The 27,606-nt window shown below is 37.2% G+C and overlaps 4 protein-coding genes across 5 annotated transcripts; 2 read left to right on the forward strand and 2 right to left on the reverse strand.

The window, feature by feature from the left end:
• Nucleotides 1-9,988: 9,988 nt before the first annotated feature.
• On the reverse strand, nt 9,989-12,225 carry grcc10 (gene rich cluster, C10 gene). The gene is made up of 4 exons (XM_065268862.2): nt 12,097-12,225; nt 11,520-11,617; nt 11,260-11,436; nt 9,989-10,788 (listed from the first exon to the last, which is right to left on the reverse strand). The coding sequence occupies exons 2-4, from the start codon at nt 11,569-11,571 to the stop codon at nt 10,649-10,651; spliced, it is 369 nt and encodes a 122-aa protein (XP_065124934.1). The 5' UTR covers nt 11,572-11,617; nt 12,097-12,225; the 3' UTR covers nt 9,989-10,648.
• Nucleotides 12,226-12,485: 260 nt separating this feature from the next.
• Nucleotides 12,486-15,105, forward strand: LOC135750089 (uncharacterized). The gene is made up of 8 exons (XM_065268861.2): nt 12,486-12,865; nt 12,954-13,024; nt 13,104-13,283; nt 13,478-13,539; nt 14,501-14,548; nt 14,631-14,663; nt 14,739-14,901; nt 14,982-15,105. Exons 1-8 carry the CDS (start codon nt 12,705-12,707, stop codon nt 14,990-14,992), a joined length of 729 nt encoding a protein of 242 aa, XP_065124933.1. The 5' UTR covers nt 12,486-12,704; the 3' UTR covers nt 14,993-15,105.
• Nucleotides 15,106-16,030: 925 nt separating this feature from the next.
• On the forward strand, nt 16,031-17,588 carry saysd1 (SAYSVFN motif domain containing 1). The gene is made up of 2 exons (XM_065268793.2): nt 16,031-16,444; nt 16,587-17,588. Exons 1-2 carry the CDS (start codon nt 16,247-16,249, stop codon nt 16,890-16,892), a joined length of 504 nt encoding a protein of 167 aa, XP_065124865.1. The 5' UTR covers nt 16,031-16,246; the 3' UTR covers nt 16,893-17,588.
• Nucleotides 17,589-17,884: 296 nt separating this feature from the next.
• LOC135750022 (NLR family CARD domain-containing protein 3-like) lies at nt 17,885-25,048 on the reverse strand. 2 transcript variants are annotated; one of them, XM_065268778.1, is made up of 6 exons: nt 24,903-25,048; nt 22,319-24,361; nt 21,345-21,509; nt 20,813-20,986; nt 19,836-19,882; nt 17,885-19,729 (listed from the first exon to the last, which is right to left on the reverse strand). In XM_065268778.1, exons 2-6 carry the CDS (start codon nt 24,223-24,225, stop codon nt 19,206-19,208), a joined length of 2,817 nt encoding a protein of 938 aa, XP_065124850.1. In that variant the 5' UTR covers nt 24,226-24,361; nt 24,903-25,048; the 3' UTR covers nt 17,885-19,205. The 2 variants fall into 2 exon arrangements, with proteins under 2 accessions (XP_065124850.1, XP_065124851.1); XM_065268779.1 differs by lacking the exon at nt 24,903-25,048 and adding an exon at nt 24,550-24,604.
• Between the last annotated feature and the right edge of the window lie 2,558 nt (nt 25,049-27,606).

Below are 27,606 nucleotides of genomic sequence, written 5' to 3' on the forward strand. Positions count from 1 at the left end.
AGAAGATATCCGGTGTTCTGTCGAAGTCTGATCCCTCTATGTGTTTCTTATAGCGTTTTCATCACGTTACGTTTATAATTTATTTAGAAAGATTAAAGATTTGAATTAGTTCATAATATCAATAATATTACCATTTATTAAAGTTTTCGTATTTTTTCTTTTTCTATTACTTCTTTTTACCTTATATCTTAGCCTATGTCTTCTTCATGTTTGTTCTATGATGTTTACTAAAAATATATAAACAGGAAATGATGAAATATTTAATAAATGATATTATACAGAATACATAATAGTATTGCTCTTATAAGTACTTCAGCAATTCATACTGTAAAAATAATTGATTTACCAATAAAGAACAATACATATACATTACATACATGCACACAATTAGTAGCCAAGCCATTTAAACCTTTAATTTATTTAAAAAATAAACGTAACTTGGTGAAAACGTTATAAGAAACATTACAATTAAGAGAAATATAGGGGAAACAGACTTCTACAGAGACCGGATCCTTAAAAATCACAGTTTAATGCTAAAACACTTCACACAGCTATTGAGAAGCATTCACTTTCTGCCACCAGTTGGGCTCCGCCCACAAAAAACGTCATCTCTGTTTGCAAACATGCAAAAGGTCTATACACACAGTGGCCAAACCTGCACCACGAAACAAAACAAAGTTTTACAGCCAATAAACGCCAAGAAGGATTAGGGGGTGGGGGTTGGTCGCGTTCACGAAAGTACGGAAGGGAGGGGGAGGAGTTAGCTATGCTCCGTTTGTTTGAAAACAGTTCAAATATCAACAACAAGTGACGTCGAACATATTCGCTTAGAGAGCCTTTAAAAGAGTTATTTAGAGCAACAAGACTTAAAAGCGATCTTCTTTGCGCTGAGTCACACATCTGAAGCGCGTGCACACAAACGTGTGAGTGCGCAACCTCGATATAGTATTACAGTTTTAAAAATATCTGTTTTGACAATAATTCTCGCAGACATATTCTATTAGGTCTTGAGTGAATGTTTGATTAACTGTTGAGGAAAAATATCTATCTATTATATCCTTTGCAACCTATCCTTGCATTATACAGTAGATTTTAAAACTGTTTGTCTCAATGGCAATCAAATAAAATAAAAAAGTTAACAGGGGAAATTTCATGAGACTTTTTTTAAGATGTCAAATAAATCTTTGGTGTTCCTAGAGTAAGTATGTGACGTTTTAGCTCAAAATACCATATAGATCATTTATTACAGCATGTTAAAATGACCACTCTGAGGTGTGAGCAAAAATCTGCTATTTTGGGAGTGCCCTTTAAAATGCAAATGAGCTGCTCTCTGTACTAAATGGCAGTGTCATGGTTGGATAGTGCAGATTAAGGGGCAGTATAAACCCCTTCTGACATCACAAGGGGAGCCAAATTTCAATGAGCTATTTTTTCACATGCTTACAGAGAATACTTTACCGAAACTAAGTTACTGAGTTGATCATTTTACATTTTCTAGCTTGATAGAAGCACTGGGGACCCAATTATAGCACTTAAACATGGAAAAAGTCAGATTTTCATGATATGTCCCCTTTAATATATATTGATATTGTTTTGATTTTGTGTGTGCCAAATCTATTAGGTTCACCAGTGATTTTTAAGGTATGGATGTGGTAATTTTGGATGTTTCTCACAATTAATTTTGCTGACTCTGTCATCTTTAAACAGGTAGTTCATTCATGTTTTGTCAGATTCCAACAAATCATGCATTGTTTTGAAGTTTTTTAATAGAGAATGTCAAAATATATATAACATTTTTTAGAAAATTTGCTCATACCGACTCAATTTGCTAGCCTGACTATGTCAGACTTCGTACTTCCGCTCAATTTCATTGCACTTCTAAGATATCTCCCATTATAACCGTTTCCTTCGGCTCCAAAACGGCCGACACAATCAACGAACAGAGGGCGGTCTGAGAGCCGTGATGTAGACGCTAAGCGCCTTATGTAAGATTGTAGTTTACAGCGGAAATGGAGACACAGAAAGCTATTCGCTCTGCTGTGGAGAATATTCCGGGCATTTGCCAACTGAAGCCCGAACAAGAAGTGTTTGTTAAACATTCTGAATGGAGATGATGTTGTTGTCCTACTCCCGACCGGTTTTGGGGGAAGTTTACTTAAGTATTACTGATCATCAGCGTGAAACTGGGGAGGCCAAAGGCCGGCAAAGCAATAGTTGTGATTGTGTCCCCCTTGGTTGCTCTTATGGAGGATCACGAGGCAGCAAAACTCGGTCTCTGTGCTGAACAGAGCTTGGTGCACAATGATCGAGAAATCATGGAGGGGAATTTCATGGTTCACAGTTAATGGTGTACGACGCGTGGGCAATCATTCTTTGGTGACGTTCCTGATTAACCAGAAAATAAGGTCATGATTTGGGCCTGCTTTGTTGCATCGGGTCTGGCCAGCTTGCAATCATTGATGGGAAGATGAATTTCCAAATTTATTCTTCAGGATAATGTGAAAATGTCTGTACATCAGCTGAAACTATGTAGGTGGGTGATGCAACAAGATAACGACCCAAAACACCGGAGAAAGTCCACAACTGAATGGCTTTAGAAAAACAAAATCCACCTTTAAGAGTAGCCAACTCAGAGCCAAGACCTCAACCCAATAGAGATGCTATGGATTGACTTGAAGAGGGCCATACACATGAGACGTCCAAAGAATAAGACAGAGCTAAAGCAGTTCTGTCAGGAAGAATGGGCTAAAATTCTTTCTCAGTGATGTGAGGGTCTGATCCACATCTACAGTAAGCATCTGGTTGAGGTTATTGCTGCCAAGAGGGTCAACCTGTTTTTAATTCTAAGGGTTCACTTAATTTTTTCCACTGCCACTTGAATGAGTTCGTTTAATAAAGACATTAAAGATCTTTAGATACATTTTATTTGTCAATAACCTTGACTTGAAGATAAGATCACATTTTAAGACAAATTAATTCAGAAAACCACGAAATTCCAAAAGGTTCACATACTTTTTCTTGCCGCTGTCTATTGTAGAAACAATCATGTGGATTTTTGGCAGAAACGGTGTTTACCATGTTAAACTGCAGAATGCATCCTTTGAAGGTGTACCAGGGTTGGCAGGGAATTCATAACGCTATAAGGAGTGCATTACATCTTGAGATTCCTATTAATTTAAGACACTCCTATTAATTTGGGACTTATAACTAGCTAACAGGTCATAAATATTTATTCAGAATAATGCTGGATGTAAGAAACCATGCCAATGAAATGACTGTAGTTAAAAACAGCTACTATACAAGAATTTATTCATCTTGTTAAAGGTGTTTGCTTTTGCTTTTTAATATCCCAAAAAAATCTGAATGGAAAATCTGTGTTTTAAAGGTGTCTTTTTTCCTGTTTTCGCAGCTTTGATTGTGTTTACGATGCGCAATATAACATGTGTTTCCACAATTTACTTATCTCTATAGCGCTGTTTTTACTGTCCTAAAAACAGGCTGATGTCTTCCTTGTTATATGACAGGGGTTTTCAATCTTTTTTTGTGTGTGGACCACTATTTGTAATCAAGAATTTTGGCGGGCCACCTCATAATACTCATAATAAAATATGTCTACACAAAGTCCTGAATTTATCTGCACCTCTAAATAGGCTTACTAGCACAAAAACTATAACTGGTAATCACATCAGTACAACAGATTCTTAAAGGCGTTCTAAGCGAATCGGTATGTTGATTTTTTAAATGTGTTTTCAAACAAACTGAGCGTAGCTAACTCCTCCCCCTCCCCCTCCCTTCCGTGCTTTCAGGAACGCGCCCAAACCCAACCCCCAAATCCTTCTTGGCGTTTATTGGCTGGAAAACTTTGTTTTGTGTCTTGGTGCAGGTTTGGCCACTGTGTTTATATTGAAGTTTGTAGAGCCTGGGCGGTCTACAGAGATCGCGTTTTTTTACAGTTTGATCAGCGGACAGGCAGCAAGCAGATAGTGAGGAGATGTTTGCTGTATGTAACAAAAAAATTTTATGGTCTAAAACGCGTGAATCGCTTAGAGCGCCTTTAAATATAATTTTATATATTTTTTGCCTTTACACGGACCACTTGCAGTACCCTCACAGACCACTAGTGGTCCAGGACGACAGTTTGGGAATGGTCGTTCTATGAAGTCCCTCCTTCAGAAACACGTAACGAGTTCTGATTGTGTAGTTTGTTCAGTGTGTTGTGATTGGACAGCATCTTGGCGCACATTGTCCGGAAAGGTCACGCCAGATAAAGTAATAATCGGACCTCAGCAAAGGCCAAACAAAGGGGATTTGACTCTGGGATGAAAATAACAGCATCTCAATGGCATGGTGACAAAAAATCTCTACTAACACAACTCTTCTCCATGGAAACACAACAAGGTCACGCCCTTTTTTCGCAAATATTTCTATATGGAGAGGTTAGTCAAAAATTCAGAATATTGTCATCAAATAGAGAGCTGTAGTCTAAACCAGCCATTCTCTGTAGTCCTTGAAAAGCGAGTTCTGTCAAAGGAAAACCGTTTTTCAATATTTTACTTTGTTTTTACTATGTTCTCAACTTAGACAAATTAATACATACCTATATTTCTTCAGTGCATGCACTTAATTTTTGTACAATGCCTCGTGAATGTGTTAGCATTTAGCCTAGCCCCATTCATTCCTTAGGATAAATTTTACCTCTTAGCAAAAGGAAAAAACACCAAACACTTCCACGTTTTCACTATATAAAGACTGTTACATGAGTAGTTACACGAGTAAGTATGGTGGCACAAAATAAAACATGGTGATTTTTTCCATAAAAATATTTACTTAAATATTATTTTCTCAATAAAAAACAGCTAGCGCAGAATATGACCATGCATTTTCAAATATTGGTCCTCCAAAACACTTTCCAAATGATCTGCATTTAGTTCATTCTGCAAAAATTTTAATCCAAAGCAATGTACAGTGAATTCATGATAAACATTTAATCGATATTTGTTTCCACTGGAATTCAAACCCAGTATCCCCAAATCACAGCACTATCCTCAACCAGCTGAACCCAAAACAACGCAGAAGTGATTTACTGTATTCTCTATTCTAAAAGAACATCGATCACAATACCAAACACACTCATTGTGTAAAGATGTCAACAACCAATCACAGGACAATTGTCACAATTTAACTTTACAATGAATAACTGAGGGAAATGGCATGGAGGTAACACGGAACACAGACTTTTCACTGGCTGATGTGAACCTGCAATCCACAAATCATCTCTCTAAGCCTGAATTTGAGATGAATGAGAATGCCCTTAACATCTCATCCCATTTCTTACCTGAACTCTTGTCAAGGAAAAGGCAGCAATGTGTCTGCAGTATCCATGGTAACACCTGTGGCAGATGGAGAGATGAAGATGGAAATAGTACAATGGAGTAAATATCACACACAGAACAAGACAATCGGTGAGTGCATGGAGGGAGATGAAGAGATGAGATCAGCTGTTTTACTGTTACAGTTAATCAACCATCTGCATGTGCCAACCACATCACATCACTACTTAATCCCTGCAATCCCAAACTTCTCAAACACACAGCGTACAGTACATTATGTTCTGCACCTGATCCTTAAACATCACACAAGGTGCAGCCTCATAGAGAATTGAGCTATACGTAAGAGATGCAGATGATGATGTCATCAATGTTTTTTTTTTAGTATTGGCAACAGCAGGTGGGTTAATAATCTAACAAGGATTCGTATTCATGACATCTGCAGAGACGTCTGGAGTCACACGTGAATCTTTCTATCGTGTAAGTTTAACGCGTCTGGACGTGTTTTATCGATCATAACACTACAGTATATCATGTTCATGAACAGCAGCTGCAGTACCTTTTTCAGAGCTGACATTCTCCAGCGGCTGCCAGCATCGCTTCAGTCCTTCATCTGAATGATGTGATGTTTGTAAGCACGCGGGATCGGGCAGGTATGTATCAGCAGTCCATGCTTTTAATGTACAGAGAGATGGGCTCAGCGCTGCAGCATCAGCAGGAGCATCAACCGCAGGAGCATCATCTGACACACCATCGCTTTATAACCCACATACATTACAGACAAATAACAGCTCATAATTCATCACTACATGTGAATAAAGCCAAGAAAGTCACGTTTAAAAAATGTGACCTTGGCACATGCTAACAAAGCGTCGCTGCAATACATAACTTGACAACTTTTAAAGCGTTTTGACCACGAGGGGCGCCAATAGACAGACTGAGGCAAGGGCATGTTTTGTTATTATTTAAACTAGATTTCAAAGCGTTGTTCTTTAACTTTCTGCTTGAATTATAGCATCAAAATAAATTTGCAAATCATTTTAATTTACTTATTTAAATTGCTGATGAAAATACCTGAAAATGTTTGAAGAACAGAAATATAAGCCATTTCCTGAGCGTGTGTATGGTTCTTCGTCTGCAGCGCATATTGAGTTTCTGCACGAGAGCGCCCTCTGGCTTTTGGATGTGGCGGCATTTCACCGTAATTCATCTATATGGGGATTCGTATCCAGCATCATCTGCGATATATCGGTACACACCTAAAAACTTCTATAACTTATAAATACAAGTTGAAATTGCTTAGCTTAGTTTGAATTAAATAACTTAAAAACATGTTAATATGATTTATAGATAAAATCATTTTTTACAGTGCATATGCAACCCATCTTCATGCTATACTGAGCGTAGATTAAATAAAACAGACCATTAAAATATAATCGTATAAATTCTCATTTCAGTGTGATTTTAAGATAAAAAATTATTACATAATTTCCAATTCTTCAGAATCAGAAAAAGTATTATTAACCCTTTGTTGGGGATGTTTTCAACTACTACCGTATGTTTTTTTTTTTTTTGTCTTCATTTGGCCACAACTTTCTCTGTGTTTCGGCAAATGGAATGATTTTTGGTAACTAAACATATTTTTTGGAAAATGCTTAGAATTTTTTTTCAAAAACATCCAATAAATTAAATGGTTGTAAAAATGTATCAGATTATTTTTTACATTTGTTTTTACATAAATCTTTTAATCTACCTCAGTACTGATCAAAACTACCAAATGTCCATTATTTTTCCGTGTTGTGTTTGCAAAGATTTATGTGTGGTTAATGGTGCCACATGGTGATCAACAGTAAAAAATGACAAATTTTACCTCTTAGCAAAAGGAAGAAACACCAACCATCAAGAATGCATGATTATATGGTGTCATGGCTTTGCAATTAAAAAATGTCTTTATAATACAAGTCAATGGGGCAAAAACAGCCATGAACAATAAATGAGGGAGAAAAGAATAAAATCTGATGATGCACAAAAACAAAAAATTCATCAAAGCCAATGTTTTTATTAATCTTTGACATGCCCAAGATGATAAATGTTGTAGTAAAGGTTAAAAAAAATCCAGTCTGTCACTTTTTATATTGAAAATCTGTCATTCCCCCCCCCCCAATAAGTGACATCAGTTATGATCTTGACAATTAAAAAGTTTAAATTATAAGACATTTTTGTAAAGATTTGGTAGTTTTGATCAGTACCGAGGTTGATTAACAGATTTATGAAAAAAATCATCTGATACATTTTTACAGCCGTTTAATTTAGTGGATGTTTTCATCCACCAACGATGCAAAAGGATAGTGAATTTAAACAATGCACAAGGGTTAGGTTTTTTTATTACAGGAGCCTCCAGTGTAGAAAGTACAGACATAAACAAGAGTGCAACAAACAAGGTCCTGCAACATACGTAATATAGTAAAGACATACATGAAATAACTGTAAAAGCAATTCTATAACTATAAAGATGTATTTTATGAGTGTCCAATATTTATTATGTTTTTCTTTCTTTATTATGTGTTCAATTTAAGATGTATTTACAAATATGTGATTTTATGTGCAAATATGCAATTGTTCTGATGTCATTGTGATTGACAGTGTGAAGATTAGTTGTATAGTTTTCTTGACAACAAAACTGCAAATGTTAAGAACAAACTTCGTTCACATACAATATACATGAAATTTTAATTATTTATTAAATTAGTGATAACATTAAAGGTATATAGAGTTCTGTCTCATTGCATCTCTCATATTAATTTTCTTCTGAAAAAAACCTCTTTGGGGGAATTAAAGCTATTTCACGCGTTGCATAACTTAATCCCGATTAATCTATTGCAGAATAAAGGTTTTTGTTATATATTTTTGTAAATATATTTTTTTCTTAAAATTATACATGCACGTGTGCATATTTATATATACATAGTTATTATTCACAGTTTACACAAACATATGATGTAAACAAAACCTATATTCTGCAATTAAATGCGATTAATTGTTATGCAACTACTTAAAAACACTGTTTAAGAGTGGGATTCCTCATGCTAAACAAAAAAGCAATTGTAGTTGTTGAGTATTTCTGTGCCGAATGCACTTTGCCAGCGTTCGTATAAGGGGCTGGACACACCAAAGCTTTTACGCCCGCGGCCGGCACATGTTTTCAATTGATTCCTATGGAAACTCAGCGTTTTTCAAATAAGCAAGCAGCTAGCGAGTTTTTTCTGCGCTGAAAACCGGCGTTCGGGGTTTTTTCGTGCTGAGCGTTCAAAAATATTCAACTTCGAGTGAAAAGCTCCACTTATCAATATCAGTTCTCACACGGCCGTCCAATTACAGTGGATGAGGGGCGGGATATTACCACAGCAACCAACCAGCTCACAGCTGAAGTGTCACAGCTACCAAAGCGCTCGGCTGAAAAACAGCTGGCATTCGGCGTCCTTAAGGCGTTTCAGCCGCGTTTAAAAGTTTCGGTGTGTCCAGCCCCTAAGTTTCGGAAGTTTTTTCAGACTTGAAAAATTAATACGCAACAATCTTGCTTTATGTTTTATAGTCAATTTCAATGCAGTGAAAGTCCTTATATGGGCGCTTTTACCGGAATAGCGCATGCACACACCAACCAAGAGCCCACACACAACACCACCGTAGAAGTGTTTTGTTATTTGTGAAGGAAATTTAAGCTTTCCTCATGGAAACAAAGGTAGTTTGTTTATCTGGGGTAGCATGAACATGTAGTGAATCATAAGTTATCCAGAGATAGTGGCATAATGTTTTGTGTGTGTTGCTTGCTCGTGACTTGCTCCGCCCGTGGTACGCCTCCAGGAGCTTGGGTTTATTCAGGAACTTCCGCTAGAGCTGATCAGTCTTTGATAAAACTAAAGACTCTTTTTATATATGAAGGAACAAAAGGTGCAAAAGTTGTCACTGGGACGGTATCTTTGAGGTAGCAATATGCACCTTTTAGATACTTTTTAAAAAAGTAGTGCCCCAGTGACAACTTTTGTACCTTCTTGCACCTTTTATCTGAGGATGAAGGTACTCAAGATTAACATATGATAAGCAAAAACCGCACGTGTTATGTGAGCTTTAACCATTTTTATTTCTCTACTTTATCACAAAAAAAATATTATTGCCAAGAATTACTGCTGCATTGTTAAAATAAAATTTTGACTCAATACATTGTGTTGCTGGAGGTAGAATGATTTAAACAGAATGGGTTAGATTTGCAGATTATTTATTGCCCTAACGTGCCGTCGGACCAAATATGAAACATTTGGGCACAGAAACCAACACTGATTCAATTATGTCAATATTCATCTTAATTGTATTATTTTATCTTCATTTTGGATTGCTGCTGTGCACCTAGTAATGCTTTTATAATATTTTTTTTTTTAAACATCATAAATTAGGATCAAGTACAAAGTGATGGTGATTCAATTTACTCCACTGTTGTATTTCTCTAAACCATTTCTGTGATTTAATATTCATCAAAATGATGGTGTTCTGACGTGCTACCCTTGTGTTGTTGTACAGATGTTCAGAACACTAATTACAGTTTTCACAGTACTAAATTGTGGTTACTATAAAGTGAAATAATGAAAGCGACTGTTTATTACTCAGTTCTCGCATTAAAAAATGTGTGGTTGTTTCATAATGAAAAGCAAATCTCTTTACTTTCAGTAAAAAAAAAATATTTTATTGGACAAACACTGAATATTTAACAATTGTCAGTTTTGCTCAGCATATAGGAACCATGCCACATTAAAAAGAAAACTTTAAAAAACAAGCAGACCTCCAAATGGAAATCACACATTAGTGTCACATTTGATAAATATAAGCACATTCAACACTGGAAAAACAGAAGATAAGAAAAAGAATAAATATGATGAAGAAAATACAGATTTGTTTGAATCCTATTCATTTTGTTGAAAGCAAATGGGAATGTAGCACATAACTGCTGTGTTTTTTTTTTATTGAAACACATTGTTTTTAATCCTCCTCAGTTTAAATAGATAGTTCACCCAAAAGTGTTGTTTTAAACCTGTATGAGTTTATTTCTTCTGTTGAACATAAAAGAAAATATTTTAAAACATGATAGTAAGCACACAGTTGACAGTTTCCATCGACTTCCATAGTATTTATTTCATACTATGAAAGCCAGTGGATACCGTCAACTGGATACCTCAGGTTTAAAACAACATGAGGGTGAGTAAATGATGAAAGAATTGTTATTTTTGGGTAAACTATATCCCTTTAAGTCTGACTGGGAGTTTGTGCCGTGTCTATGACGTTGGAATTCCACTGCCGATGGGAGGAGTAGAGAGAGGAGGCAGTAAAATACTCTTGAGTTTTACTGACATAGCTGCGATCTCTGGGTCCTGAGTTTCATACATCTTCACTAGTCGAGCGAATTTGAGTACACCTGCAAGGGAAAAACAAAGCCATAAGTTTAAAGTTAAAGGGGATGGATGTCTCATGCATTCTGACTTATTTACACTGTTAAAAGAATTGGATTGGAAGATTGGAAAAAATTGGAAGTTTTTCTGTGCCAAATACAGTCTGTCAGAACTTCAGAAAGTTTTTTTGGGTATGATGTCATAAAGGGTGGAATTTCTTGTATGGGCACCTCTCCTGGAATAGCACGCACACACATCAACCAGACCGAAAGCATGCCCATCAACGTGCTTTGTTCGGGTTACAGAAGTCATGTGTAGTGCTGTACAGGACTTGTTTTGTCATTGTTGTGTTATTTGTAAGGTATGTTTATTTAACTTCCTAAACAACCTAATATAAATAAGGCCTAGTAGTGAATTAACCTAAACCCTGTTTGGGAAACTGCCTCAATATCTTTAAATGATTTTTTTGCAGTAGTGGATTGCATTTTTACTCTCACCCTCTCCTTCATTATTAAAGCCATATGCTTTAATGACCTCCTGCTGGATTTGGGTGGCCACAGGAAGCACGAGTTGCAGCATCTTGCCCATGTCATTGCAGGCACTCTCTCTGGCTTCTTCCATGCGGGCTGCATTCTCAGGCACAGAAAAGGCCTGGATCACCTCACTCAAAACAACTGGAACACATGAGAGAACAGTCTGGATGAGATGTGCTGCTGTCCGTGGATATGTGGTACTGTAACGCAGTGATTTCTCTCACCTCTGGCTTGCTCTACAGTGAGTGTGGGCTGCTGTGCTGGGGCAGAGGCCATGCTGGCTTACGCCACGGTGGAGATTTACTACAGATCTCTGCGATTGCTGTGAAGAGTTAAAACAGTAATACAATTACTAAAAAGATTTATATGATGAATTATGATCAATGCTTAATGTTTGACTATCTTCACTCTCACGACAGAATATATTTTTATGATCAACAACATGTAAATCTGATTTTAGTCAGATGAGTATTTCGACTGTTTTCATGTTACTGGTGTCACTACAAAATCCTGGCAAACCTGTAGACATGCATTTAATTATATAAATCATTAAAGTCTTATTTCAGGGTGATTTCAAGATGACTAATGCGATAAAAAATTATCACTGAATAAATATCAATACACTTCTATGACAGATTTATTAATGTTGTTGATATCGGAATGGAAACTACTGCTGATCTATCCATGCAACGTTACTTCCGCTATACGCGCCAATAGTATTTAAGTTATCTCCAACATCGAAAGCAAATACATTATTGCTTATAATGTAAATAATATTCAGATGATTTCAAAAGTACTTACATTTTTATTACCAGTACCAAATCGCAGACTCTCCTGTGATGTGAACGCACTTCCGACTGGTGCATCCGTAAAAGTGTCCGTGTGGAACAAAAACCGTTAGCAGTTAATGTACGATGTGTCATAATAATTCTTTCTAAATCGTGTTTTCATTCCAATAACTTAAAATGTTTGGACTGTGTCATTACAACAGTAAAAGTTATGATCCCAAACGTTGTTAAAGTAACGAGTGATAACGAACTGATTGTTGTTTTTCCCAGCACTGGGGCGGTTGTTGCTAGAGGGGATACAGCTACGGCCAAATCTCGCGAGATGTTAGAGTTCAGATTAGAATGAAAAACAGCGTGCATCCGGCGAGATTTCACGTGATTTTGTTGTAGTTGTATCCCTTCTAGCCATAATCCCGTTCTTTGTACATCCGAGATGAATATGCACATCCAAGATGACATTATCGCGCTAATTATGATCTGGCTAATTCGGTTATTCAAACGCAATTATTGTTGATGATTAGTATGGCTGGATTTGGTTATCTTGAGATAACTGCGCGTTTAACTGGTTTAAAAGAGGCTATGTATCGATAGCACAATAACTGATCAGCAACGCTGTTTACAATGGCCAAAGAGCGCGCTCAGTTTTTCTCTGCAGCAGAGCAAGAACTTTTACTGGAAGGCTATGCAGAATTCCAAACCTTAATTAAAACCCAAGGGAACACCTCAAAAGCTGCAAAAACCAGGAGAGAGGGCTGGCAAAAAGTTGCAGACAAATTAAATGCGTAAGTACTGACCATATTACATGTTTTATGACGCATTAATGTATATATTATGTACATCGTAACCTAACTTTATCATCTCTGATATTAGAGCCACCACAGGAGGACCCCTTAGAACATTGGAACAAGTAAAAATAAAATACAAAAATATTTTACAAAATGGTAATCTTTACTTCTTTACTACTGTTTAGTCTCTATTTCAAAAATAGACTGTGAAATAATGTTTGTCTGTTTATAACAGCCACTAAGAAAAAGGCTGAGCAAATAAAAACAGGTGATGGTCCTGCATCCCCATCTTATACTGCGGCTGAAGAGCTGGCCCTTGGGTTGAATGTCGACTGGCCCATTGTTAGTGGCATCTCGGAGGGCATCTCTTCCTTAGACACAAAGCCGGGGACCAGCAGCAGCACCTTCATTACTGGTAAATGAGCTTTTATTTGTTAATTATTTGCTGCCTTACATTAAGTGAAATCCAAATGTCTGTTTAACTATGTTAAATCTCGAGTGGGGATGAATTGCATTGATTTAAAATGAACTTCTAAACCTATTTCAGCGGAAAGCATTGCCATGATATTTTACTGTGTACTTCGTTGTGTTTTTCCCCCTAATGTACAGTTTCACATAATACACCAACACTTTTACCTGTTCCCATGCAAGTGGTGGCTGAAGCATGTGCAGTAAGTGGATTTTTTACATCATTAGTGAAGACGACACATCACTTTAATACATGGGCGTCAGTAAAAAAAAATGTGGGTGGGTCTAAGGTTCATTCACACCAGACGCAAGTGATCTACATGTTAAGTCAATGAAAGGTTCGCGTAAATGAGGCAGCACAAGTGACGCAAATTGAGAAATTGACGCGCAGGATTTGCGTTAAAAATCTGAACTTAACCTGAATTTCCTGTGTAAACCAATCAGGAGCTTGCTCTAGTAGTAACGTGATTACGACGTAGCGAGCTGAAGCAAAGTGTTTTATTAATCAAAATCAATGTCTTTATTCATAAATATGTCCTCATTGGTGTCAAATGACCTCTGCCAGTGATCTGACTTTTCTTTGTAAGCTTAGAATTTCTTCTTGTTACTTACATTGAACTGGTAAGTACAAGGAGATGTGGATGATGTGTGGATGATGCGAGTTAACTAAAAATGTTCAAGCGTCCAACAACGTGCAAATAGCACGATTAGTTCGTGTCTGGTGTGAACGCACAATAAAACTTGTACTGGAGCAATATTCTCATATTCTGGAGACCTTTACTTAAAAAATTGCTTTTATAACCTAAAAACTTAGTTTACCTTGTTGTGTCGCAGCCAGGAGTGCAGCAGGTGAAAGTAGCAAAGTACATTTTCAAAAACACCAAATGGATTTTAAATTATATGGAGCTCTAAATTAGCCAAGTGAAATGGATTTGAGAAAGCAGCAGCGTGGAAGTCAATCCTGTAGCTAAATGCGAAACTGAGTTAATTTATTAGGGCATTCCTCAAGTGGAATGGATTTCATTGACGGCGCTTTGACAACTGAACAAATTTATGCACTAAATTAGATAAAAAGTTGGTGGGTCCAATCATTGGTCTTAAAAAGTAGCACAAATAATGATTGCGACGTCCATGCTTTCATACCATTTTGTTTCCGTTGCATAGGACAGTGAAGCAACTCTCTCAGATGACTGTCCCTTGAAGGAAGAAGCTGTAAGTGTATCAGTAACCTCTTACCTAAATTTGATGTACTCATGTATGCTACTTTCTATTCTGACTATAGTATGATTTGCAGGAATCCACATCTGCAGAGAGAACGGATCCAGAGGTGGGCAGTGTTGTATTTTCCTCTTTATTTTAGCTGTATGAGGTCTGTATTGAGAGTTCAGTGTCTTCTGCACAGATGCCAGAGGGTGACGTCCAGTCCCTCTATAAAAGAAGTCTTCAACACAAGGTTGAGTACTACGAGCTAAAAAAGAAAAAAATGATGGGAGAAATTGAACTTCAAGCTTTAATGAAGAAAAAGGTTACACTAGAGATCGAGTTGCTTCAAAAGGAAGTTGAGAGTAAGTACTAATACACAACAATAGTCACGCAGAACACTATTGTTGACCTTGCATCACAATATGTATTTATATTTTTGCAGGCAAAAGATGACCGATAGCTGTCTTTTTTTAATAAATCTTATTAAAACTATATTTGTCTTGTTGTTTTTTGTGCACTGTCTGGAGGTCATCATCAGGCTACACCTCCACCATAGGTAGTTGTGTAATATAGCAAATGCGAAAATGTTGCACATCCTGTGTCAGGTGCAGCCCCCTAAAAAAACTGATTTATTTCAAAAGATCTAGAGCAGCTGATCTTCCTTAAACCCACAGCATATGCAACACTTTAAATACTGAAACATTTAATTTTAATTCTCGTTGTGTTTGTAGTTTATTACGAGATGGTGTTTCTCCTTTGTGCCATCGCAAATAATACACCCACACTTTTAGCCGTTCCCAAGCATGTGGAAAATGAAGCATGTGCAGTAAGTGATTTTTTTATGTTAATTTTTCATAAAAAAACAAATGCAACTGTTTTTGATAGCTATTTATGTTCAAGAAATCCTCCGATGACATTTCAATTGCATTATTCAAGAAATTTTTCTGACTGAAACACAAGAGTCCACATTAAATAAAAGTCCTAATTATGCACAGTGTAGTAAAAAAAGTGTAGTAAACAAAATGTTATCGAAAATATGTGGGGGAAAACAGTTGGTTATTTGCATTTGTCTTTTGGTCACGTGGACCTACTGTGATTTACTGATGCAAAAAATGGACAGGGTAACATCATTGTAGACATAGTTTCAAAGAAATAATTAGATACAAATTACTAACCAAAAATTTAAATAAACTTCGAACACATTTTGTTCATAAGCATCCGCAGGTTGCGCTCGAGGACACGTGACTGCTACAGACTTTCCGTATCACATCCGTTTAAAAAGGTACGATCTAATCTTGTTTACATGAAATAAGCCTGCTTCTGAGCAGGTTTACGCTTCCAGACCTGTTGCTATGACAACAACTCCAGGATGTGCTTTTAAATAGCAAATAATCCAAGATAAAGTAAAATTCAGCTAATTTAACTGAGTTAGCTAAATTACGTACGATGAACGACGGGCCTCAGTGATCGACTATACAACGCTGCGCAGACTTGCCGCGAGATTAACGCGAAAGCAGTTTAGAGCTGTGCTCTCGCGGTACTTTGATGTCAAACGCCGATCGATCTGCGCAGCGCGTCGTGAAGTTTAACAAGACCACGTGATAACAATACGGAAGTCTGGTACATATGGACCAGAGAGTATGCGTGGCGATTAATTCGACAACTTTCTAGATTTTCGCTGTCATTAAAGCTTTGTGGATATAACATATGGAGCGCAAGCTGGCAGAATTCAGAGCCCGAAAGAAAGTTCAGACCGAAGCGGCGAAACCTGCTGATTCCGAAATTCAGCCTGAGATTAAAGTTAAAGACGCCGAGCTTCAGATGAAAGATCTTGAATCCTCCACAATTTCTTCTGCTATGCCAGAGCTAAACCCCCCCACCAGCATTCAGAGGTCACCTACAGAGGTGAGAGGAGACACTTTATCCTTCAGCAACATAACAGCATTGTTTTGGTCATACCCTGCTCTAGCATACTATATTAACAAACATAGGTGCAACTTGCCTGTATATATTTTTTACTTTTAATTCTGTGTCATCTTTCTCCTAGGTTGGTGGAGATGGTGTGCTGGACTCTGGTTCTAGGCACTGGCTTTTCACCAAGCTGACCCTGTTAAAGGTGCTACTGTGGTTGGTGCTGCTGGGACTCTTCATTGAACTGGAGTTTGGTCTGCCGTTTTTCCTCATATCTCTCTTCTACTGGCTCTATGAAGGTTTAAGGAGCCCAAAGGCACGACAGCCAGGAGAACTGAGCGCATATTCTGTGTTTAACCCAGACTGTCAGCCCATCCTGGGAACTTTAACAGCAGAACAACTGGAAGGAGAGATGGGATACAGACCAATGGCCAGAAGATGACTGAACAAAAGCATCTACACACAGCCTTAGAGTTTTGCCATTTAAGTAGTGCACAATAAGAGTATAAACAGGACCTAAAACATACTTTTATACAACCAATCTGCATTATATTAATGCCTCTTAATTTAAACATATGGGGCGGTTTCCTGGACAGGGTTTAGATTAAGCCAGCACTTGGCTTTAGTTATATATCAGGTTATTTAAGGAGTTTTTACAAACATACCTTACAAAAATATTACTGGTGTGCATCTTTAGACAAAACAATTGCACTGATATATATTTTAAGATATGTGAGTGCAAGGTGTTTTTAATTAGGACGGCTTAAACATGCATTTTAACCTGGGACTAGGTTTAAGCCATGTCTGGGAAACCACCCCTTAATGTAAAACTATAAATCATAAATCATTATTTTTATTAAAGTTGAGACAAAAATTATAGTTTACGTAATACATCAAATACACTACCAGAAAAAAGTTTGGAGACACTTGACAGTTTATGTGGCAAAAAGTACTCGGTTATCAGAAGTTTTGACCTCCACATTCTGCATTTATTAAATAATGCTTTTATCTCAGTATCACACAACATGATCATTATGAATTCAGACATGAAATATATTGGTGATGGTTTTATGTCATCTGTCATAATCTTCATTCTGTTATATTAAAAGAATTAAAGAGCACACACTACATTCTTCTACATTTTACCCCTGTTTTGTGTTTTTGAACAAAATCTCAGTGATCAATGTCTTTTTGGCATGTGTAATCGTTTAAGTTGTTTGTTATTACTGTTCTTTCTAATCTGTATATCACAATGCAGAATTATTAGTCAAATTAACCCTTGATATAAGACAAATCATACAAAAGACAGCGCACACAAAAGAAAACCCCAATAAAGTTGTCAAAATACACATATATTTAAATATATTTAATGAATGTAAAAATGAGCTTTCTGCAAATAACCAAAACATTTCAGTTTGAAAAGTTTTATAGCAATTGTAACTGCTTAGTGGTTTTTATTTTTCCAGAAGGAAATTGTTAACATGGCACTGAAAGAAAGCAAGAGGTTATGTTTCAATGAATACGATCCATATATCCATCTATGAAGACTGCTTTCTCAAGTGCAACTAAAATACCCGTGCAATATCATTACTGTTTCTTTACAATTGTTCTTATTCCAGTGTTGTGCGTACACAATATAAAAACAATAAGTACAAAAACCTCCTTTAACTGCTGTAGGTCCTTTTAATAACCTGGTTCCATGACAGTGCATTTTGCTTGGTAAGCAGTATTAGTAACTTCAGTAGTCATCAATATCCAACTCTTCCATCTGTGAACCACGAAATAACGCCTCTCCAAAAAAAACTGTGCAGTAATGCATGATCATTCATTTTGAAGTTAAAATAACTCCATAGAAGTAGTGAAGTTGTTTTAAGCACGCTAGCCCTTTCTTTTATTGGTTTCTCCTTATTTTACCTTTTAAGATTTATCTTTGAAAGTTCAAACCTGGTGTTGTAGGTTAGGTATGTTTATGTAGTATGAAAAGTTAGAATGAAGCAAATTTCTCACAAGTGAAAAACAAGATTTGGTTCCCTAGTTGACGTAATAAAAACCTGTGCACTTGACTTTAAAGGGGAAATATCATGCAAATCTGACTTTTTCGTTGTTTAAGTGCTATAATTGGGTCCCCAGTGCTTCTATCAACCTAGAAAACATGAAAAAGATCAACCCAGTAACAGCTCAAGTCTCAAAGTAGTCCTCTCTTTCACAAGCTGTGTTTCCATTAAAGATTTGCACAAAACTTTGGCATATTTTCTAAATGTCAACAAAAAACTATAGAGAAATGATGGCGTTTCCATCAACCGATGTTATGCGACTAAAGTTTTGTGATGTTGTTGTCTTGCGTTAAGTCGTGTGTTCGACTTCATACGGTGCCACACAGACCAACATGCAGATGACATCAAAATACTGCCAGAGCGACTCGAAAGCATACAAAGCAGTCGACTCCCGAATTGCTCTCGCTGTATTTTGATGTCATGCACTTCTCGGTTCTTGTGACGCAGCGTGACGTTGAACACACCTCCTCCAACCATGCCATATTTAAAGTAGGGGTGTAAGAAAATATTGATACAAGTTGAAACTTCATCTGCTCTCTGCCACAGATCGTAACAGCTGATCCTCTTCCACACAAACAGATTTTTACATCATTGAAAGAAGGAAGTGATCAACACTGAAATCTGTATTTCTCCTGTCTCAGCGGCAACATGAATGGGGTTCTAACTATACAAAGCTTAATGCAAATGGGTGAAGTGTCCCTTTAACACAGAGACACTGTGGATCCATGATATAGTCCAAATCCAGCATAGAGGGGCTCAGTGAATTTGGAGTGAAATGTGTGTAAGTGTGTTAGTGTGTGCGTGTCAGAGACGGCGTAGAAGGACAGAGTCCCAGCCCGCCAATCCACATACACTCCTACTTTGTTGCAGGGTGGTGAAAGGGCCGGTATATCAGTGGTCTTATAATTGTGCCATGCGGAGTAAAGGCTATCGCAGCAGTAAAGATTCCAGGATATCTCATTCAATCCAAACCTACAGAAAGTCCCGCCGTTCCTTCTGATTCCTTTATACGATACCGATATGTGACTCCAGCCATCCCACTCCACTTCCCAATAACAGCGTTCCGACAGACTCTCCTTACACAAAACCTGCTCAAAGAGCCAAAATCTCTCGGGATGATCGGGGTACGACTGCTCCTCTTCAACACAGGTCACCTTTTTGTTTCCTTCAGACAGAACAAGGAGATTATGTGCTGTGTTTGGGTCCAGAGAAAGATCACATGGGTCTGTAAACAAAATCAGAGATTAAAATATTAATACAATCACTAGATGTCTGTATGTTTGCTGGCTTTTATGATTTTTATATACAGATGGATAGTAAGGGAGACCTACATTTTTGTAATCCTGGGGTGATTCGACAGGGTCCTCCAAAGTCCAAACTAAAGAAAGACAAACATGAAGACAAAATGATGTTTAATAGGCCTTGTGTAGTTGGTTACAATGAAATAAACACCACTGTATGCATTTACATCGTACCAAAACTATGGTAGGGTTTAAATTGGATTTATAGTTCTGTGTAGGACCTACGCACCAGTCTTCATTCATACTTTTGCATCATTGTTCGCAATTACACATGCAGATTGCACGGACATGTTACAGTTTCAAGGCAAAAACAAAAGAAGCATCAGCGGTGATGGACGTAAATAGACAGCGCTTTGTTGTTGTAGCTTGAGTAGGGTGACCATACATGCCATTCATTCCAGACGCGTCCTGGCCAGGATTTTGGGAGTTGTATTTTTTCGACCGCACACGTCATCAAGGTTCTCACACTTTACTTAAAAAATATAAGGCATACAATCTTTTTGTTCTTACTTTAAAGTGTCCTGGTTGCTTCTCTGAAATAGTAAACCTCTATGGATGACGTATGGTTTGACAAATACGACTTCCGGAAGACGCACCAGAAATCCTGGCCAGGATGCGCCTGGGAAGAGTTGCACATATGGTCATCCTAAGCTTGAGTTGTTAAATATAGCTCCTCAGCTTGGTCCATCTTTGTTTTTACCCTTCACACTTTAGTTTTTTCCTGACGGGAAGGGTTTAAGCAGACCAATCACAGCGCTTGCGTTCCACTGACATATTGTTACAATTTTGGAGATGTAAGCATCAAACTACAGCGTATGGTTTGCATCTATGCATAGGCTACAGAGTGCAACTGACACAGAAATATAAATTGGACTTAAGCCCACTTTCACTTATTTAGTATCCAGTTTAATTGCATATTATTCTAACACTGTAAAATTATTATTATAATATTACGCGATAATCGCGATAATCATTTTATAATTCCCAAAAATTTCAAGTGCACATACTTGAGTTTGTCTAGTCTGCAGTGTGGATCTCTCAGTAAAGCAGACAGCATCTGAACTCCTGGGTCTCCAGGATGATTGTAGCTCAGATCCAGCTCGATCAGATGAGATGGGTTTGATCTCAGAGCTGAGGCCAAAAAACAACAGCCTTCTTCTGTCACTAAACAGCCAGACAATCTACAAACAAACAAATATACACATTTTTATTAAATACTTTTCATTCCTCTGCAGAATGTAAGATTTTACAAAGCAGTAGATCAGAAGATCTGTATTTTGTGGTGTTTAGAAAGAAACAGACTGTCAGTGCATGCAGCATGATACAGGAATTTTTATTTAGCTTTTAAAGCACCAGCTCCCAGGAAAACTGTTCATTTACTTATCTTGTTAAGTAATAACTATTATTTTAGGTTGCCAACGCAACTATTTCAGGTGCAGTTTGGAGCCTCGAGAGGTCAAAAACGTCTGAAAATTCAATGTATCAGAACATTTTTAGAGATAGACAATGAAATATTTTGATAGTTCAGTTGTTGGGTACCTCAGTATCTCCAGTTTACAGTGTGGACTTTTCAGTCCAGTACAGAGGATCTTCACTCCTGAATCCTGCAGGTCATTGTTAGTCAGGTCCAGTTCTCTCAGTGATGAACGTAAAGCTGAAGCCACAATGTCACAGGACTGATCCGTAAGATTACAGGTAGCCAGTCTGAAAAAAGCAAAGCATTTTGGTTTCACTCTTAATGACAATGTAAACATGTTATGTAACTTGTCAGTTGTCGTATGCTGTTTCGTCAAAAGATGTGAACATATCTTCATCAGTGGTTCTCAAACTTTTTCAGCGTGCGACCCCAATTGTGTACGGTGCATCCCTTCATAGCCCTCCCCCAAAATGTATGACATAAAACATTTCAAAACTTAAAATTGGAATTAAACAAAACACATGTATTAATACAATGTAGTGCTCTTCGTTAGCAGCTTTTTCTGACGTAAAATGTATTTTATAAAATGGCCCCCCAGTTTGAGAACCACTGATCTACATTATTTTAAAATATTTAAAGACACAGTACACAGCATATTTTTTGCATACAAAGTCAATGCGAATAGACGCGAACTTGCGCAGGGCGATGTAAATGGTTCAAATTGGGCGGCGGCACCTGATAAACTTGTACTATTCGCCTCAAATGCGTCTTCACGCAAGCTGAAAATATTCAAGAAGCGAAAAATATGCATGACACAAAGTTAAAATCTGCAAGTAATCTAGAGCGAGGACCACGATGCTTCGTGTTTGGTGTGTATGCAGCACAAAGCAGAGAGAATTTTGCTCTTATGGGGCGTACAAACCAAACGCAATTTGCGTGAGTAGATTACACACAAAGTCAATGCAAAGAAGCGAATGGACGCAGGGCGATGTGAATAGCATAAATTGGGCTGCGCAAAAAACCCACGAGTAATCTTAAACGAGGAACGCAATGATTCGTGTTTGGTTTGTACGCAGCATTAGTCTTTAACACTCACAGTGCTTTCCTGCAGTTTCTCAGAGCTGGTAACAGGTTTCTTCGACCCTCTTCAGATGTATTGTATTTTTTTAGGTCCAGCTCATCCATCACCTCCTCTGACATCTGAAGTATATAGGCTATGGCCGAGCAATGTGCAGCAGAGATTTGATTTCTTGAATTTCCCTCCGACTTAAGAAACTCTCGAATCTCTCTGTACAGAGTCTGGTCGTTCATTTCAAACAGACAAAGGAACAAATTGATAGATCTGTCAGCTGAGAGACCACATCCATCTTTAATTTTGTTTTTGATGTAAGCAGTAGTTTTCTGGATGATCTTTGTGCTTTCCTCCGTGTGTGGCAGTAAACCCTGTAACAATCTTTGATTGGACTCAAGGGAAATACCGAGCAGAAATCTGAGGAAAAGATCCAGGTGTCCATCATCACACTTCAGGGCTTTCTCTACAGCTCCTTTAAGCAAAAAATAAAGTGAATCAAACATCTTCAGTGTCTCGGTTGTGTTTATTACATGGGTGTGAAACACGTAAAAAGCTGCGAGAAACTCCTGAAAGCTTAGATGTATGAAGCAGTAAACTTTCCTCTGATAAATCACAGATTCCTGTTTAAAGATCTCTTTGCAAATCCCAGAATATCGGACTGCCTCAGTGGCATCAATGCCACAATCTCTCAGATCCTCTTCATAAAACATCACATTGCCCTTCATCAGCTGTTTAAAAGCCAGTTCAGATAGTTTCAAAAGCACTTCTCTGTTGGACTGCTGGACGTTTAGGAAGTGTATGTACATTTCAGTCAGAGTTTTAGGGATTTCTGATTTGTCATTTTCTTTCAGGATTTTTTGAAGAACAGTGGCTGAGATCCAACAGAAGACCGGTATGTGACACATGATGTGGAGGCTTCTTGATGTTTTAATGTGAGAGATGATTTTGCTGGCTTGATGTTCATCACTGATTCTCTTCCTGAAATATTCCTTCTTCTGAGAATCACTGAATCCCTGGATTTCTGTCACACGGTTTATGTATTCAGGAGGAATCTGGTTGGCTGCTGCTGGTCTGGAGGTGATCCAGATATGAGCGGAGGGAAGCAGAACTCCTTTCATGAGGTTTGCTATCAAAACAGCCACTGATGATGTCTGAGTAACATTAAAAATATCCACAGACTCTAAAAACTTCAGCTCGATTCTGCTTTCATCCAAACCATCGAAGATGAACACAACTTTACACTCCTCATAAATCTTTGGGTGCAGATCTTGAAGTTCAGGATGAAAGTCGAGCAGAAGTTTGTGAAGACTGTACTGATCATCTTTAATCAAGTTCAGCGCTCGAAACGGAAGCACAAACATGAAATCTACATCCTGATTGGCTGTTCCCTCGGCCCAATCCAGAATAAACTTCTGCACGGAGACGGTTTTTCCGATTCCAGCGATGCCTTTAGTAAGAACGCTCTTGATTTTTTCTTTCTTATCTTCTCTGTCTTTCTCACATCCTGATTCAGGTAAGATATTAAATATATCACTGCAGTGGATCAGTTGGCATTGTTTCTGCGTCTTCAGTTCTTTGTCAATCTGTAACACCTCATGTTCTTCATTCACTCCTTCACTCTCTCCCTCTATGATGTACAGCTGTGTATAAATACCGCCCGAGAGGGCTTTAATGCCCTGTTGTAAACTTTCATACTTGTTCCTCATGCTGGTTTTGTGAATGTCTTTGACTCTCTGCAGAACATCATCATCAGGTTGTTGGTTCAGATCCATCAGTGTGTGTTTCTGCAGCGCTGCATCTGTGTAGTGTTGAGTGATGTGAGTCTGACAGTAGGAGCTACAGCAAGTCACACAGGACTTTACAGCTTTTTCACAGCACACATCACACATTACATCTTCAGCAGCAGCACCGTCGGGTCTGGATCCTCTCATGACTTTGTATGGATGCAGGTCTGTTCTTGATCTCTTTTTTATACAGGATAATCAGAGTCTTCAGATCCACTGGTATGGTATATGTTTGCATCCATGTTTCTGCATTGGCTCTCAGCAGTGTTGAACAGTAGAGTCACTACAAAACATTAAGTTATTAGTTAAACTACATGTCTTAGTGGGGTGGTCTCAACTACTTCATGCTGTGATGTTACTTATCAGCCATTCAAAAGTACTGTGGCATTAACTCGATTTAACAAAAAGTGGCAAAAGCTTTAAATTGTCAATCTAAAAATGTTTAGTAGTTTGTATAACAAACTGTCGTACAGGTCAGAGATCAGGGCTGCATGGCTTCCTTTAGGAGGTGCTTCAGTAGACACCTCATGAAAGCACGTAAATATATAATAATGTAAATATATTAAACTCACCTAAAGATTAAGAATCTGTGAAGAGAATGCTCGAATGAAACCAAAACATTCAGTTCAAGTGTGTGTTTGTGATGTGTAACTTAAAAAAGTGTAAACATTCATATAATGTAAACATTCATAACAAGAGAAACACGATACAGTTTGAACAACCGTGTCTGTAATGTAAGTAAGTAAGTAATCGTATCTTTTTAAAAACACCCTTTGACATATATTATTATAAAGTTAATCAAAACAACAATATGGAAAACTAACCTGGAAATTAATTTGGCGATTTCAGAAGTTTTTCCAGTCAAAGACGGCGTTCACTTACAACTTTCGCTTTCGCATCTTACCGGAAGCGCGAATCTATAGCGCGCGGAATCTCCAGAGCGGAAATCTCTGAGCATTGCGTACATATCTATATTGCGTATGCCAAAAACGTCACTCAAGGCTTAATGCAATATATGTTGTGATGTACATTTGTCACTAGATGGCGCTGTATGCTCTATGTTATCTATAAAAGCTGACAATTATTTGTTGTATGGCGTGTTTGCCTTGAGAATAAAACTTTAAGAATGGAAAACTTTCTTGTCCTTATGTTTTGGATTATCTGAATTGAAACAACAAATTGGCGACGAGGATTTGCTACATAAAGATGTCTGCCGTTTCTTATTTTCCTACGCCATTCTTACCATGTCCTGGTGAGCCATTCCTTCCTTCCCTAGTTTCTATCCTAAAATGTGTATTAAACATTAACAGCAAATGGTTTAGGACACAGCAAGCTCAAGTTCTTATAATGAATAATGAAAATCGTATTGTTTTTTATTGGCACTATATGCATAAAAATGACCTTGAGAAAATTTCACTCTTTAAACAGCTTTATAGTTGGAAAACCAGCATTTCTGGGTGACATCAAAATAAAAACAGATATGTCAGCAAATTTACCAACGATCAGTTAACATTGCATTGATATAAAAAATAAAATAAATAAATACAGTTGTCTTCTCTGATTTTTGGCTTATCAAAAAGTTTCAGACAGATTAAACTAAAATTTACTTTTGGGGGAAAGTGATCGAAACTGTGAACACATATTCCAGTTTTATAGAAAAATAAGTAAAGAGAGACTTTGTGCTTCCTGTGATATGCTTTTCTTATTGTTTTATTTTACTGCTGTATAACCTTCCAAATTTGGTTTTTGAGTGTTAATCAAATCTAGTTTACTGGTTTATTACAGCTGCGATAAAGATAAGAGCTTCCATGTTGATCATTCAGTTTTCCCAATTTATTTAAGGGACATTTCATGTTCAAAATAAAACCTGTGCAACATCAGTAACCCAATAAACCACTGTTATTCATAGTAGTAATATTTCTGCATTGGAAAATATTTACTTACAGATGTAGGAGTGTAATAGAAAAACAACAGAACAATTGGTCCTTGTATATTAATCCAACAATGCATATAAACAGATTTTTTTGAAAGGGCTGCACAATTAAATGATATTGTGAGTTATTTCCCCTGATATTGTATTAACATTTATCATTTTTATGAATAGTGTTTACATTGTTTTCATTTCATTATCATTGTATACCTGAGGCTTCATTGTAACACTATGTGACAACTAACCCCACTGTGTAAAAATGTTTTCAATCCCTGATATCAGTTACTAGGAGTTGCTGACGTGTTTCAAAATTGTGTTATGTTTTAGGTAACAAGACAGTGATTGAAATAATATAAAGGTTGGATTTGGTGACTTACACACACAACTCAGAAATCGGGGAAAAAAAACATAAGACGAAGAAATTTACTTTTGTGCCTCCAAAACACTGAAGATTTGTTTAATATCTTAACAAAAACACATCAAACTTTTCACAAATTCACAGGAGATCTTCTGACAGTAAGAGAAAAAGGTATAAATATTTAAAGTAGCTGCATTACAATTAACCCTGCGTTAGTTTGTGCCCATCACCCCTACAAGGAAACATGGATCAGTTTAAATATATCAGAATACTTGAAGGGATTAAGTTACTCTTTACAGAAGAGGAAATTACCCTAAAATGGGTGTTTCAACAAGATAAAAAACCCAAACACACAAGTGGGCATCTTGGTTCCAGACAGAAATTATTGAGGTTATAGAGTGCCCAGCTCAATCCCCTGATCTCTACCCCATTGAAAACTGTTGGGGTGACATAAAAAATGCTTTCTGAAAGCAAAGTTTCTGAAGCAAAACTTAAAATTTGACAGGAACTTTGAATCCTGGGCTGAAATATGTGTCAGAAGTTGCTTGACTTGATTTGACACAGATGTACAGCAGTTATCAACAACAGAGGTTATGCAACTAAATATTAGTAATTTAATAGTTTAACCCTAAAGAGAACCTTAAAAAAAATATGTATATGTTCCTAAGGCCAAAAAATGACACCTTCACAAAAACTGCTCTAAAAATATCATACATCCATATTTTTTCCCACTTTTAAGGTGCAGTGTGTAACTTTTAGGAGGATCTCTTGACAGAAATGCAATATAATATACATAACTGTATTATCATAAAGACCTTTCATAATGAATCGTTATATTTTTATTACCTTAGAATGAAACGTTTTTATACACATACAGCGAGGGTTCCCTTATATGGAAGTCACCATTTTAGGTCGCCATGTTTCCACAGAAGCCCTTAGCAGACAAACTTTTTTTCTAAGTTGTCTCAGACCATGACATGTTTGTCCTGTGTTGGCTACCGTAGCTTCTCAATCTGTTTCAAAAGTGAGGAGTGAGCTGTGGACTGAGACGTTGGTTGCAATTCGCAACCTCACCACTAGATGCTGCTACAATATACACACTGCACCTTTAAATTAAATTGTGAACTTTTGCTGCATGCATGTAATGGTGAAAAGTAGCGCCACCTAGTGGACAAGTATAAAAATCAAAACTTGAAGGCCAGTAGTCCAAAATGATATCTTGATATAAAGGTATGCATGA

The sequence above is a fragment of the Paramisgurnus dabryanus genome, chromosome 12 (genome assembly GCF_030506205.2).
Source record: "Paramisgurnus dabryanus chromosome 12, PD_genome_1.1, whole genome shotgun sequence".
In the NCBI taxonomy this organism is placed as follows: domain Eukaryota; kingdom Metazoa; phylum Chordata; class Actinopteri; order Cypriniformes; family Cobitidae; genus Paramisgurnus; species Paramisgurnus dabryanus.

What these genes read in the sequence shown, in the direction of transcription:
- grcc10 (XM_065268862.2), bottom strand. Translation starts at nt 11,571, where the DNA reads ATGGCCTCTGCCCCAGCACAGCAGCCCACACTCACTGTAGAGCAAGCC. An exon ending in CACTGTAGAGCAAGCCAGAG is followed by an intron (nt 11,437 to 11,519) that starts GTGAGAGAAATC and finishes CATGTGTTCCAG; the next exon opens with TTGTTTTGAGTGAGGTGATC. An exon ending in CTTTAATAATGAAGGAGAGG is followed by an intron (nt 10,789 to 11,259) that starts GTGAGAGTAAAA and finishes TTTCCCTTGCAG; the next exon opens with GTGTACTCAAATTCGCTCGA.
- LOC135750022 (XM_065268778.1), bottom strand. Translation starts at nt 24,225, where the DNA reads ATGAGAGGATCCAGACCCGACGGTGCTGCTGCTGAAGATGTAATGTGT. An exon ending in TGTAAACTGGAGATACTGAG is followed by an intron (nt 20,987 to 21,344) that starts GTACCCAACAAC and finishes GTTTGTTTGTAG; the next exon opens with ATTGTCTGGCTGTTTAGTGA. An exon ending in CACCCCAGGATTACAAAAAT is followed by an intron (nt 19,730 to 19,835) that starts GTAGGTCTCCCT and finishes TTTTGTTTACAG; the next exon opens with ACCCATGTGATCTTTCTCTG.
- saysd1 (XM_065268793.2), top strand. Translation starts at nt 16,247, where the DNA reads ATGGAGCGCAAGCTGGCAGAATTCAGAGCCCGAAAGAAAGTTCAGACC. An exon ending in TTCAGAGGTCACCTACAGAG is followed by an intron (nt 16,445 to 16,586) that starts GTGAGAGGAGAC and finishes TCTTTCTCCTAG; the next exon opens with GTTGGTGGAGATGGTGTGCT.
- LOC135750089 (XM_065268861.2), top strand. Translation starts at nt 12,705, where the DNA reads ATGGCCAAAGAGCGCGCTCAGTTTTTCTCTGCAGCAGAGCAAGAACTT. An exon ending in GTTGCAGACAAATTAAATGC is followed by an intron (nt 12,866 to 12,953) that starts GTAAGTACTGAC and finishes CTCTGATATTAG; the next exon opens with AGCCACCACAGGAGGACCCC. An exon ending in TGGTGGCTGAAGCATGTGCA is followed by an intron (nt 13,540 to 14,500) that starts GTAAGTGGATTT and finishes TCCGTTGCATAG; the next exon opens with GACAGTGAAGCAACTCTCTC.